The 14278-nt window shown below is 45.8% G+C and overlaps 1 protein-coding gene and 1 long non-coding RNA gene across 3 annotated transcripts in view; one reads left to right on the top strand and one right to left on the bottom strand.

Annotated features, from left to right (window-relative positions):
- The window catches only part of LOC117365119, a 299104-nt gene that overhangs the window by 180454 nt on the left and 104372 nt on the right, over positions 1 to 14278 (bottom strand). The window lies entirely within an intron of this gene.
- EPHA10 (EPH receptor A10) overlaps positions 1 to 14278 on the top strand; it is a 231232-nt gene that overhangs the window by 181240 nt on the left and 35714 nt on the right. For both annotated transcript variants that reach the window (XM_033955095.1, XM_033955094.1), the window contains exons 6-7: positions 3521 to 3645; positions 10826 to 10988. In XM_033955095.1, coding sequence (XP_033810986.1) covers positions 3521 to 3645; positions 10826 to 10988 — 288 coding nt within the window. The remainder of the gene's footprint in view (positions 1 to 3520; positions 3646 to 10825; positions 10989 to 14278) is intronic.

Here is a 14278-nt window from a genome sequence, read left to right as displayed (position 1 = left end):
GAGGGGGAAAGAGAGATAGTAGAGGTGAGATAGTCCAGAAGTAAATTGAATACTGTATGTTCTTAGAGAAGCTGGAGAAAATGACTTAATCGAGCAGTTTGTAGCCAGTCACTCTTAATTGCCTTCTGGATCACCAGAAAAGATGTGGCCCAGTTGACTTCTGGTCATCTTTCAGCCTAAATCAGGGATCGCAAAGTCCCTCCTCGAGGGGCGCAATCCAGTCGGGTTTTCAGGATTTCCCCAATGAATATGCATTGAAAGGCAGTGCATGCACATAGATCTCATGCATATTCATTGGGGAAATCCAGAAAACCCGACTGGATTGCGGCCCTCAAGGAGGAACTTTGAGACCCCTGGCCTAAATCAACCATGGGCAGAGCCGCTGGAGTTCCTCTTAAACAGTCCCTAATCTTCCAGCGAGACCCGTCTGACAGTAGATCTCCTGGAGCAAGGCCAACGGTTTTCAGCTCATCATTGTTTGAGCAATATATGTAAACTGCATACCTGTGACCGCATATTTTGTCATTCCCCTTCAAGTGAAGGTGGGAGAATCTAGTGCAGTGGTTAAAACTGTAGCCTCCTTGTGAGCCTGGGTAAGTCATTTAATCCCCCTATTGCTCCAGGTACATTAGATAGACTAGGAGCCCACCGGGACAGACAGGGGAAAATGCTTGAGTACCTGAATAAATCAATATAAACCGTTCTTAGCTCCCTTGGGAGAACAGTATAGCAAACTGCAGAAATAAATAGTGTGAAGAGTTTCAGCCTCTGACCAGAGCTGGTACTGTGACATCACAATGCCTCACTCCACCAATAAGAGCCAACCTCATCAGTGATGTCACAATGGCTTGATTGTTCTATACTTGGCTCACTTTTACTATATTTTGAATTCTAGAGTGACGCAGTGGTTAAAGCTACAGCCTCTGCACCCTGAGGTTGTGGGTTCAAATCCCACGCTGCTCCTTGCGACCCTGGGCAAGTCACTTAATCCCCCCATTGCCCCAGGTACATTAGATAGATTGTGAGCCCACTGGGACCAACAGGGAAAAATGCTTGAGTACCTGAATAAATTCATGTAAAACCGTTCTGAGCTATTGTGAATTTTTGTACCCGTGTGGGATTTACTATTCTCTGTGCAACTGCCGATAGCTAAGTTCAGAGTTTTCCCCTTTATATTGTGAAGAAATACGACGATTGACATAACCACAAGACAGTAGTTTAATCTATCAGCTCTCATGGAACTGACGGCTGTATTCTTTGGTGCACAATGGCTGTGGCATCTTGGGTACAGTGCAAGCATTTGTTTTCCTTATTGAAAGGAAGATTTAATCATTTTCCACTGCAGTGGCAATGTCGGGGCACACCAATATTTTCTTTGGAGTATGCAACAGCCCACGCAAAGTGCAATTACACCCTCCCCTCCCCCCTCCAACTCTCTCCCCAGGAACTCGTGGGAAGCTGGAAATTTAGCTAAGTCCGTGGCAGGCATTAATGGGACTGCTGCTTCACTGTAATCTTTAACTATTATAAAAAGTGTATACTGGATAAGAATCTTAACCTTGCAGACTCATGAGTGGATAAATGAAAAAGCCTCAGCCCCACCACTCCACCGCTGTACTATCTTGTTACTGCGGGAAGAAATTGGGTGGTGCAATCACCATAGTTCTAGTCACTGTAATCTTTAAGCAGCGAAATAAAAATTAACAGACACAAATCTGCACAAAAGTGCAATGTTCTTCTTACAGAGAGTCACTCGGCAAAAGAACCAACGATAGATCCTTTGGCTTCTTCGGGAGTCTCGGCGGTTCAAAGTTTCATCACCGCTATGGATTCATCCGCCATCTCGTCACTGACTCCATATCTTTAGTTTTACCATTTTTTTTTTTTAAAGCACCTGAAGAAAGTGAAGAGACGGTGTGGGGGGATGACAAAGGGGGGGATGAGCTTCGCCACAGCTACGTTCAATCCCAGGAGGTGGAGGTAATTTGGTCAGTGATGGTAATCTTAAAATCCTAATAACTTTGTTTTGAGATTGAGATATCCTGGGAGTGAATTATCCCTTTCCAAGTGGGTTACTGAGATCATTTTACTCCATGATCTCCTTTAAACCGTGGCATTCAGAAAGATCACAGACCCCGACGAAAGTTAAGTAAAACTTTGAAGTGACTAAGGTTTACAGATACTAAGGGGTCCTTTTATCAAGCCGCGCTAGTGGGTTTAGCGGTATTACGCGCGTTAAACCCCCTACCGCAGCTTGATAAAAGGACCCCTAAATTGATGCACTAAATGAAACTATTAAAATAAATTAAAATTAAGGTAGACGAGCAAAATGTAAAATTTAAAGATTTGGAGTCGGTGGAGAAATCCATCAACCGTTGGCACCACTGAGACCCCCAAAGAAACCAAAGAATCTATAGCTGGTTCTTTTGCTAACACTGTGCAACAGAGGTTTTGGGGCATGAATTGTAGTGGTTTGGGGGTCGCTGAATTCAAAACTGACCTTAATTTTTCGGCATAACCCTCTGATTTTTGGCAAAAGAGCATTATAATGCAAAAAATTAACATTTTCGCTATATTTTCAAATGCTTGGAGTAAATGTTATTACAATCTCTGACATATCAAAACCGTTTGCCTCAAATTAGATTTTTAAACTAAAGTGAGAAAAGTACACGGATAGCATTTAAGAATGGATTCGAGAATTTTCTGGGGAATAGGAAGGCACCAGACTATGTCCAAATGGTGGAGATGACGCTTAAAGCATTCTGTGATCTCAAATGCAACCTGTCACTAAAAATTCATTTTCTCCACTCGCATCAGGATTTTTTCCTCACGATAATCTTGGTAGTGTTAGCGATGAGCACGGGGAAAGGTTTCACCAGGACATGGCTACAACAGAGAAACGATATCGGGGCAGATGGAATTCATCAATGCTGGCTGACTATTGTTGGACATTAATTAGAGACGCTCCTAATCTCGTTTATAAACGCGCTTCAACAGCAAAACGATTCTAGAAAATAATATTTATAGGAGCTCTTAAATCGGCGCAATGCGTTACATTATGACTTCTCATGCTATAAATATTTGCAATGGGCTCAAAAACGATACGTGATAGGAGAAAACAGAGGCTATTTTCATACACAGGAGGTCAAATTCTAGACAGTAAACCTAAGTTTCTTCTTGCTGCAGAAAAAAAGTTAAAAATTTGTTGCGCAGTGTAATTAACGATTGATTGTGCTGATGAACCAGAATATTTTTTTTATAACCAACTTGTTGGGATGCTACTTACATGGCTAGTCAGTGGTAATAGGGGTGCATGGATTTTTGTAATGGCCTGGAGATTGGTAGTGATCGTGGGGGCTTTTGTGAGAATGAATGTTTTCCAGCAGTTCATGTTTTCCCAGAAGTATTTCATTGACTGATTCTTTGATTCTTCTGTCACCTTTGTTTTCTCCCTTTTTCTCTCCTCTCTACGCCTCTCTCCCGCCTCCCTCTCCTTGCTCGGCCCCCCTTTGCCTTTCAGCTCCATTATTCATCACTGATATCCACGCAGAGAGGATTGAACCAAAAAGTGTGACCTTGTCTTGGCAGGAGCCGGGGTACCCGCCCATGAATGACACAGAGTATGAAATCAAGTATCATGAGAAGGTACGTCTTTACGGAAGGTGGAGGGGTTTTGTTTCCCATTTTTACAGACTATGGTATAATATCGACTACATGGCAAAGTTTAAGGTTGCCAGGAATTACCTCTCCATTTCGGCTTGCTTTTGATGATCTGTTTTGTGTTTGCTATACTGATCACCGGTTAACTGAAAGAGTACAGCAATGAGACGGTTAAATTCTACCTCCCCTGTTCAATATATAATGTAGACATATGCTCTGGTTATTAGATTCCCCTTGGAGACTAAAACAGTGAAGATTTTAGAGTATCGAGATAGCTCCATCCATCTGCTGGTGACAGGCCTTAAATGATGAGATCCTTCTCTTTTGAAAAAGTTTTTTACTTACAACATTGAATTTTTTTTCCCAATTTAATTCCTTAATGTCTTCATGAAAGGATTTCCATAAGAAAATGGGTGCCTGACCTACTGCCAGCTAAGTCACGGCGCCCTACGGCGCAAGTGAGCGCTTACCACCGACAAAATGGATGGTGATAAGGGCCCATATGATAATGGCAACTTTAACGCAGGGCCATTAATGCCGAAGACAGAAAATTGGCCGTTTTCTGGCTGCAACAGAGAGTGGCCTTAACACATGAGAAGGACCCACATAAGGGCACGCTGAAGATGCTTTATGCCGCAGTTTTGTCAAAGGGCCCCTTAGGAAGGGAGATGCATTCAGGGCCCTATACTGAAACTCACGTTTGCCAAAGTTCAATCGGGGAACACATGCCGTAAAGAAAACCCATGAAAAGTTTTTTGCACAGACCTCCGATATCTTTATAAAATAAGGTATGACATAAAAACCAAACAATTGTTTGTTAATTACAGAATGTGAATGAAAGGAGATCACATATCGGTTTCAGCATATGGAAGGAAACGAGTCACATGGACATTTGGGGGGGGGAGCAATTCTATCAGAGTCACCTAAATATATAGGCACCTAACTTACCCTCCACCTCTTTTTACAAAACCGTAGCCTAAATTTTAGCGCCAGCTGTGGCGGTAACAGCTCCGACACTCATAGAATTCCTATGAGTGTCCGAGCTTTTATTGCCGCGGCCAGCGCTAAAAAACGCACTACGGTTTTGTAAAAGGGGGAGGGGTGAATTTTAACAAGCTCATAATTGAAAAAATAAAAAATTGTAATAGGTGCCTATCCTAAGCACATTTACGGTTGGAAAAGGACTTAGGCGCTTCTAGGAGCAATTCTCTAAAGGCCTATCATTTTGGCCTTTAAAACCCTGGCCTACTTTACAGGCACCTACGTTTTACCCCTCCCCCTTTTTATTTTTTTTAATATAAAACCTTAGCATGGTTTTAGTGCCGGCCACGGCAGTATGAGCTCCGACACTCATAGGAATTCTATGATTGACGGAGCTGATACCGCCGCAGCCGGAGCTAAAATCCGCACTATGGTTTTGTAAAAAGGGGGGGAGTTAGGGGTTTAGGTGTGATTCTCTAATAGGCGCCTAAGTGTGATTGAGAAGAATGTGCTTACCTTTTTAGACACCATTTACAGAGTTTCCCTCTTTAATCCTATATAATAAAAGGCTAACTCGCGCATGCGCACTCCTATTTGCGTGTTCCGTGCGCTGTAGGTCTGTGGTCGCAGGAGTGCGCATGCGCGAGTCCCCAGCCTTCTTCCCAGAACCTACCTTGGTCGCCAGCAGCGGCGGCTCCTCTCACAAGCCCCCAGCGCTACTTTCAGCTCCTGCTGCATAGGGACCACACCGAGCCATCTGACAATTACCATAAAATCTTCAGGCGCGAGCGGCAGCTTGCCGCACACACCCCAACGCCAAGCGCTCTTTTAAAATCTTCAGGCGTGAGCGGCGGCTTGCTGCACACACCCCAATGCCAAGCGCTCTTTAAAATCTTCAGGCGCGAGCGGCGGCTTGCCGCACGCGCCCTGACCTCCAAACCCCCCTGCCGGCATCTATTTTTCCTCCTACTCCTTCTCGCCTGCTCACAGCTTTTAACTGAAAAGCGCTGCGCTGTGCTGCCACTGGTCTCACAATCTTCTCTCCACTGCGGCCCGTCCTCTCTAGAGAGCTGCACGGGAACGGGGATGACGGGAATCCCGCGGGACCCGCGGGGATCCCGCGGGTTCCCCCTTTGGGTCACGGGGATCCCGTGGGGACGCCCCCTAGGGTCGCGGGGATCCCGTGGGGACGCCTCCGAGGGTCGCGGGGTTCCTGCGGGGTTGGATCGCAGCGGGGTTGGTCGAGCCACGAGGGTAGTCTCCTTCTCCTTACCTGCCCTGTCGCAGCACACATCCGAACGGAAATCTTCCCGATGTCAGCGCTGACGTCGGAGGGAGGGCTTAAGCAAAGCCCTCCCTTCCTCCGACGTCAGCGCTGACATCAGGAAGACTTCCGGTCGGCTGTGTGCGGCTGCGGCAGGGCAGGTAGGGAGAAGGCAATGGCGAACGAAAGAGGGGGGAGGGGGCGGTCCGCCCCGAAGAATGTGCACAGCCGGTCAGGTCCCCCGATCGACCGACAACAGGCCCGGCCGACAAATCTCCCTGCCCTGTAGCCGCGAATCTAAATTACCTCTTACAGCAGCTTCACTACTCCAGCTGCTGTAAGAAGGTAATTTAGATTCGCGGCTACAGGACAGGGAGATTTGTCCGACCGGGCCTGTTCTGTTGTCGGTCGGGTGCAAAAGCGCCACAAAGGTGGAGGCAGGGAGGGAGGAAAGGTGGAGTGGAGAAGAAAAGACGCTTAAGGGGGGAGAAGGCCGCTGAAAGCACTGGGGAAGACAAAGGGGTGAAAAAGAACGCTGAAAGGACATGGGGTAAATGGGAGATGAGGGGGGGAAGGACCCTGAAAGCATTGGGGAAGACAAAGGGGTGGAGAATGCCACTGAAAGGACATGGGGAAGACAGGGGGGAGAAGGCCGCTGAAAGGACATGGGGTAAACGGGAGGAAGGGGGGGGGGAAGGACCCTGAAAGCACTGGGGAAGACAAAGGGGTGGAGAATGCCACTGAAAGGACATGGGGAAGACAGAGGGGGGAGAAGGCCGCTGAAAGGACATGGGGAAGGCAGAGAGGGGAGAAGGATGCTGCCTGACAGGACATGGGGAAGATGGTGGGGGAGAAGGACACTGAAAGGAAATGGGGAAGAGGGAATGGGAAGAAGACGCTGGCAGGGAAGAAGACAGAGGTGCCAGACTATGGGGGGAGCGGAGGGAAAAAGATGGGTGCCAGACCAATTTGGGAGGGGGGTGAAAGGGAGAGGCACAGTAATAGAGCAAATGGAAGACACAGAGAGAAGAGAGGCAGTGGATGGAAGGAATTGAATGAGAACATGAAGAAAGCAGAAACCAGGCAATAAAGGTAGAAAAAAAATTATTATTTTTTTTTTTTTTGCTTAAGGATAAAGTAGTATATTAGTTGTGTTGATAAAAATTTATAAACATTAGAGGCTCTGGTAGAAACCCGTTTACAAAGTATGTATTCTTCCCAATTAATATTTCCAAATTAATAAAGTCTTTTTGCTTATTTTTAAATGGGTTTCTACCAGAGCCTTTAATTCAGTAGCATAATTAAATGAAATAACTATTTCTGTAGTTTATAGGGACAGGTGGGGACGTAGGGGATTCCTCGCGGGGACGGGCGGGGACGGAGGGGATTCCTCGCGGGGACGGGTGGGGACGGAGGGATTCCTCGCGGGGACGGGTGGGGACGGGTGGGAGTCCTCACGGGGACGGGTGGGGACGGGTGGGACTTTGGCAGGGACGGGTGGGGACGGGTGGGATGTCTGTCCCCGCGCAACTCTCTAGTCCTCTCACAACTTCCTGTTTCCGCTAGGGTTGGCCGCAGTGTAGAGAAGACACCGAGGCCAGCAACAGCACGGTGCAGCGCTTTTCTGTGAGGCAAGTAGATTTCTGTGGGTCATATGCACAGGGGGAGCAGGAAAGGAATGCTGCTGGACGGGGGGAGGGAAAAGGAAGGGAACAGGGGGAGCAGGCAAGGGGTGGGTGCACAGGGAAGGGGGGAATGCTGCTGCTGCACAGGGAAATGGGGGGGAATGCTGCTGCTACACAGGGAAAAGGGAAATGCTGCTGCACAGGGAAGGAGGGAATGCTGCTGCTGTACAGGGAAGTGTGGGGGAATGCTGCTGTACAGGGAAGGGGGAATGCTGTTGCTGCTACACAGAGAAGGGGGGAATGCTGCTGTTGCTGCACAGGGAAGTGGGGGAGGGGGGAAAGGGGGCCAGGGAGCAATCTTGGTTTGCTTTGGGGGGAGACAAAAGGGGGCCATGGAGAGAGACAGAAAGATAGGCAGGCAGCGCACGAGAATGAAAAACAGACACACAGAAAGACAGCAGGCAGGAAGAGAGACAGAAAGAAAGAAACACAGACAGACAAAGGGGGCCAGGGAGAGAGACAGACAGAAAGAAAGACAGACAGTGGGAGGGAGAGAGACGAAGAAAGAGACAGGGGCAGGGAGAGACACAGAAAGAAAGAAAGACAGATAGACATATTCTAGCACCCGTTAATGTAACGGGCTTAATGACTAGTAATAATAATAATAATAACAGTTTATATACCGCAATACCGTTAAGTTCTATGCGGTTTACAATAGATTAAGCGAGGTACAAATTGATTGAATTTAAGAGGGGAGAAGAGGAGAATTAATAGGGCCGGAAATGCGTTGTTGAGGAGAAAGAGGTTAATAGGACAGAGAAATCACTATGGAGGAGAAAGAAGATGAGTGGGTCAGTTGTCTAGATACTTTAGGAGCAGTTGAGTTTTTAGACGTTTTCTGAATTCCTCATATTTCTGCGTTACCTGAAATAAATGCGACGACTTTCCAACACTATATCCCTAATTTTCGTGGCAGAACGGATAAGAGAACTTTTTATTGTATGTGTACATCTGCAGAGCTAGGCCGTATGTCATGGGATGCATCCGCTCCATCTGTTTGAGGGAAAGTAATCTCTGTTCCTGCTAAGCTGTGGGATTCAGAATGATATCTAAATGGCAATGATGTGGGAATCATAAAATAGAGGATTTTTAGTGACTTCAGAAGTGCAGAACAGTCATTGTTTTTTTCCTAATTTGCTTATAACAGTACAACAATTAGAATAGTTTTACCCAAAAAATATTTTATCCCCAGTTGAAAGTCTTCAGCAGTGTCCTTTGGCATGCTCTAGAAATTAAAAATGTTTCTGACGCATCAGCAGACACAGACAAGAGAGAGCCTTTTGGCTTTTTTATTCCCCTCTACTCCTTACCATGCACTTTGCAAAACTTAGGCCCTTAGTATTCACCACCAGTCCTGGAGGGTCAGCTGTGGGTCAGGTTTTCAGGGTATCCCTAATTATGCATGAAAAAATATGCCTACATCGCAGACAGTAGGCATATCAGCTTTTTTTCATGCATATTCATTAGAGATATGCAAAAGACTGACCCACTGGCTGCTTTTGTTGACTAGGCGTGAATAAGAAGGACCTAGAGAACCTGAGTAGTAACCTGATACAGTTGAGAGGAGTTTGAATAACCAGGCTTGTACATCGTTGGCACGGCTTCCAAAAGGAGAACTTGCTGTATCTAAGAACATGAAATATTATGGTGAAAGATGATGTCAGGAATTAAAACCACCTTGGCTACTGTATTTTAGACTTGTAGAAGCCTTGCTGAGATAAGCCATCTTAGAAACATAGAAAGATGACGGCAGAAAAGGGCTATAGCCCATCAAGTCTGCCCACTCTACTGTCCCACCCCATTAAGTCAGAGTGCTACTCGACCCACGTAGAGATCCCACGTGGATGTCCCATTTATTCTTAAAGTCGAGCACGCTAGTGGCCTTGATCACCTGCACCGGTAGTTTGTTCCAGTGATCCACCACCCTTTCTGTAAAGAAATACTTCCTGGTGTCACCACCAAATCTCCCTCCTCTGAGTTTGAGCGGGTGCCCCCTTGTGACTGAAGGTCCCTTAGGAAAGAATATGTCGTTTTCCACCTCGACACGACCTGTGACGTACTTAAATGTCTCAGTCATGTCACCCCTCTCCCTGCGCTCCTCCAGAGAGTAGAGCTATAACTTGCCCAGTCTTTCCTCGTATGAGAGACCCTTGAGTCCGGAGACCATCCTAGTGGCCATTCGCTGGACTGACTCAGCTCGAAGTATATCTTTACGGTAATGTGGCCTCCAGAATTGCACACAGTACTCCAGATGAGGTCTCACCATGGTTCTGTACAGTGGCATTATGACTTCAGGTTTACGGCTGACAAAGCTTCTATTGATACATCCCATCATCCGCCTTGCCCTGGATGAGGCCTTCTCTACTTGTTTGGCAGCCTTCATGTCTGCACTGATGATTACTCCCAAGTCCCGTTCTTCTGAGGTCGTAGCTAGTGTTTCTCCATTCAAGGTGTATGTTCTTGACGAGGGAAGCTTGAAATGTGTGTGTAACTTTGGAGTCCTTAACGATGAATGTGGATGATCCGCTCGTAGGTAGAGATGAGCTAGAGTTGCAATACTTTCCCCTTCTTCAGAGCATAAGCAAATTTCTGATATGGAGTTGGGGCTGATTCTGGGCACCCATGTAACCTTTATAAAGTAGGCACCCTGTTGGACATTTCACCTATGCATCCCATCAGGAAATTAGCTCCCGAGTGGTAGATACTGAGAAATATTTGAGGAAAGGCTCCTGCCCACTTAGACCCCAATTGCTAAGCCAGCAGAGAATACTCAGTGGCACTTAATAATTGCCATACTAGGACAGACCAAAGGACCATCAAGCCCAGTATCCTGTTTCCAACAGTGGTCAACCCATGTCCTAAGTACCAGGCAGAAACCCAAAGAGTAGCAACATTCCAGAGCTGAGATTGTGATGTCATAATGCCTCATTCCACCAATGCCTAAGAAGAGCCAACCTCATCAGTGATGTCACAATGGCTTCATTGTCCTACACTTGACTCCCTTTTACTACATTTTGATTTCTAGAGTGGAGCAGTGGTTAAAGCTACAGCCTCAGCACCTTGAGGTTGTGGGTTCAAATCCCTCGCTGCTCCTTGTGACCCTTGGCAAGTCACTGAATCCCCTCATTGCTCCAGGTACACGAGATAGAGACAGCATCACATCCCTGGGATTAGATGTATATTATTTTCAGCAAGCTGATTGGCTGACATGTTTTTTTTTTTTTTTTTTCTCTAGGACCAGACAGATCTGAGTTACTCTACAGTCAAAACGGCATCGACAGCAGTCACTGTGAATAACCTTAAACCCGGCACGGTCTACATATTCCAGATACGCATTTCTTCCCCTCACGAGTACAGGAACTATGGCCCCAGCATCGAGGTGGAGACTGTGGGTGAAAGTAAGTGCTCAGACAGACTGGATGATCTGCCTGTCTTACAGACAACTCTATGCTCATATTTTATTCACCAGTTTAAGTGTGCTCTCAAGAAAAAAAAAAACCAGCATGGTGTATTAAGGAATAGCGAAATCACATGCATTCCTAAACGCAGCTGGCAAGACTGCCCATGTTACAGCCCTAGCATGCATTTCTCCCGCCTTCATTAGGGATAAAGTACTCTGGTTGCCATGTTGGTCTGCTTGAATGCACCCTGGGAAAGAGCCAGGGGTGCCGGGAAAGAGAGCGCTCGGATATCAGTGCTACGTTTTCCTCAAAGAAGGCGTTACTTTAGTACTGTGTCTCGCAAGCTATGCGAGCCGCGGCACACTAAACTGGCTCGAGGACACCCGGAAGTGCGCCGACATTGACGCGATGATGTCGCACGCATGCGTGGAGGCCTGGTGGGAGGCACGTCCTGTAGGCAGTCAGCTGGTACCTCTCTTCCTCCCCGGCTTCTTGGCACACAATAGAGAATGACATGGGGACAAATTTGTCCCCGTCCACGCAGGAACTCAATTTCCCCTTCCCGTCCCTCCGAGTTTTGTCACTGTCCGTGCCCCATTCCTGTAAACTCTGCCTTAACCACACACAGGCCTCGAACACTTATGATTTTAAAGTGTTCGAGGCTTGCGCAGATGAAGACAGAGCTTACAGGAATGGGGCAGGGACAGGAAAAGAGCTCACCGGGATGGGATGGGGAAAATGAGTTCCCGCGGGGACAGGGAAAAATTTGTCCCCGTGTCATTGCGATACACTGCAGGTTTTGAAAGATGCCCTTGACCCGACAGGTAAAGTCTGCAGGTATTCCTTACCCACGGGCTTAACATCACTTTTCAAAAGAAATAACTTGGGGGAACTGCACGCCTGTCATTTCCACGTTCACACTTATCGTCTGCGAAGAGCCCCCAGGACCTGAGCAGAACGGCTTTGCTAAGCAACCATAGAGGACACACCACTCTTTCAGCTCAGTGTATAAAGAAGGGACATGCCTCTGGCTTTCTGCAGTGGTCCCGTCAGTCCACTGCCACGAAACAATCTCTATTTTTTGTGATTAGACGTTTAGTATGGACTTTGTAAAACTGAACAAAATTAACTCACAGTACACTTCTCCCTCCGTATTTGCTGTGATAGGGGGATTAACAGACCCACGAATACAGAAAAACCATGAATAACTTTTTCATATGTTATTCGCTGTTTTCTATTAAAAACCATCGTGAATATGGTGAAACCGCGAATAACATGGTGGGAGACCTGGCCTGTTCTGAAGGAGAGGCAACACACGGTGAAGAAAGTGCCAGGAATTGGCGATTTTCTCTGTAAATGCATGGAAGCGGCAATTTCTCTATGCAAGCTGATGTCATTTGGGGGGGAGGAGCCAGCAAGCTTAAAAACCGCAAATAATCGAAACCGTGATTGCTGAAATTGCGGATACGGAGGGAGAAGTGTATTCTCCTTTATGTTGGTCTTGTAGACGAGGAAAAGGAACGTTGAATCATATGTTGACCAGATTAGTTCAGTGGTTAAAAATTGTTTTTATAAGTTACGTCTCATTAGATCCTTATCAAAAGTTTTAAAACCTGAAGCTCTTAATATTCTAATACACTCATTAATCATTTCTAGGCTTGATTATTGCAACACCTTATACCATGGCATAACCCAAGAAGAAATAAGAAGATTACAGATAATACAAAATACAGCAATAAAAATTATTACTATTTCAAAAACAATATGATCACGTTACACCACTTCTACAAGCCGCACATTGGTTACCAATCACACATTGAATAACTGTTAACAATCCCATGCCTTGGCATCATCATAGACTCCTCTCTCTCCTTCAATGACCACCTCAACTTCTTGGTAAAAAATGCTTCTTTAGTCTTCATATGCTGAGGAAAGTGAGATCGTACTTTCATCATTCTCACTTCATCGTCCTTGTTCAATCCACCATCCTCTCTAGACTGGATTATTGCAACTCCATCTATTTAAGCCTAACTAAAAAAAAACTCCATGGACTTCAGCTAATCTAGAACGCCGCGGCCAAGCTTATTTTCGCAAAAGGCAAGTTCGACCACGTCTCTCCACTCCTGTCCAAACTTCACTGGCTCCCAGTTCACTCCAGAGTCCTCTTTAAATGTGCCTGTTTAGCCTTCAAGATCCTACATGGCATCCTCCCTCCCGTTATCCCACTCTTCTGGAATTCCTCTAACCCTAATTCCACTAGATCCTCCCAAAAACTGAAACTATCATTCCCCTCTACAAAAGGTATATCCCGCGTAGGAAAACTAGGAATATTCCTCCCCTTTAGAACCACAGAACTCTGGAATAATCTCACATCCCCGCTCAGAGTTTCAAGTTCCCTCCAATCCTTCCGCAAACATCTGAAAACTTGGCTCTTTTCAAAAATCTAACACTTCCTGCTTTTTGGTTCCCTGTCCCTCTTTATCTTCCTAACTCCTTTCATTGTAGCTCCTTTTCAACCTAACCCTGTAAACCGTGCCAAGCTCTACGCTTGTGGAGATGGCGCGGTATACAAACCTAAGGTTTAGTTTAGTTTAGTCTCCATTCAGGGCACTTAGATCAACTCAGCAACACTTACTGACTATCCCTTCTTTAAAAGTAATAGGGACCAGGAGATTTACCATTTTCTCGGTTATAGCACCCCAGCTTTGGAATAATTTATCATTACACTTGCGCAATGAACCTTCTTTAGAAAAATTCAAGCGTTCCTTAAGTTTCCTGTACAAGGACGCATTTGAAACATAGACAGCATAACTTACCAATCACTAAATCTCTAGATCTTAATTAGACCTACAAGTAGGTCGTAAATTTATCTTCTTTTTTCTACGATCATTTCTGCCTTTATATCCCTTTTTTTTGTTTGTTTCTCTTTTGTGTTCCCACCATATGTGTTCTTCCCTAAGTGTTTCTTCTCTTTCTTTAAAGATTGTAGTTCTTCCCCCTCGCCTTTTGTACCGTATTAGAACGTATATAATTTGTATTCGATTGTAGAAAAATGTTTTGTTTTGTGCCCTATTTTTTAAAAAATGTGATACGAATTGAAGTATATGACATTGCGTATACAACAAACCTTAATAAAACTTGAAACTTGTTGTTCTGTTGCCCTGTGGTTCATGACTTCTGGCAGCAGGTGTGGAGCCGTATTCAAGCAGTATTACATAGAAACGTTCCCTTAACATACGCTGGAGCGATCTTTAACCTCTTCGCTTTAGTTGATATCCCTAAAACGC

This window comes from Geotrypetes seraphini, chromosome 8, assembly GCF_902459505.1.
Source record: "Geotrypetes seraphini chromosome 8, aGeoSer1.1, whole genome shotgun sequence".
NCBI lineage: Eukaryota > Metazoa > Chordata > Amphibia > Gymnophiona > Dermophiidae > Geotrypetes > Geotrypetes seraphini.
Note: the sequence above shows the minus strand (reverse complement) of the source record. Positions and strands in the feature narration are given on the sequence as shown.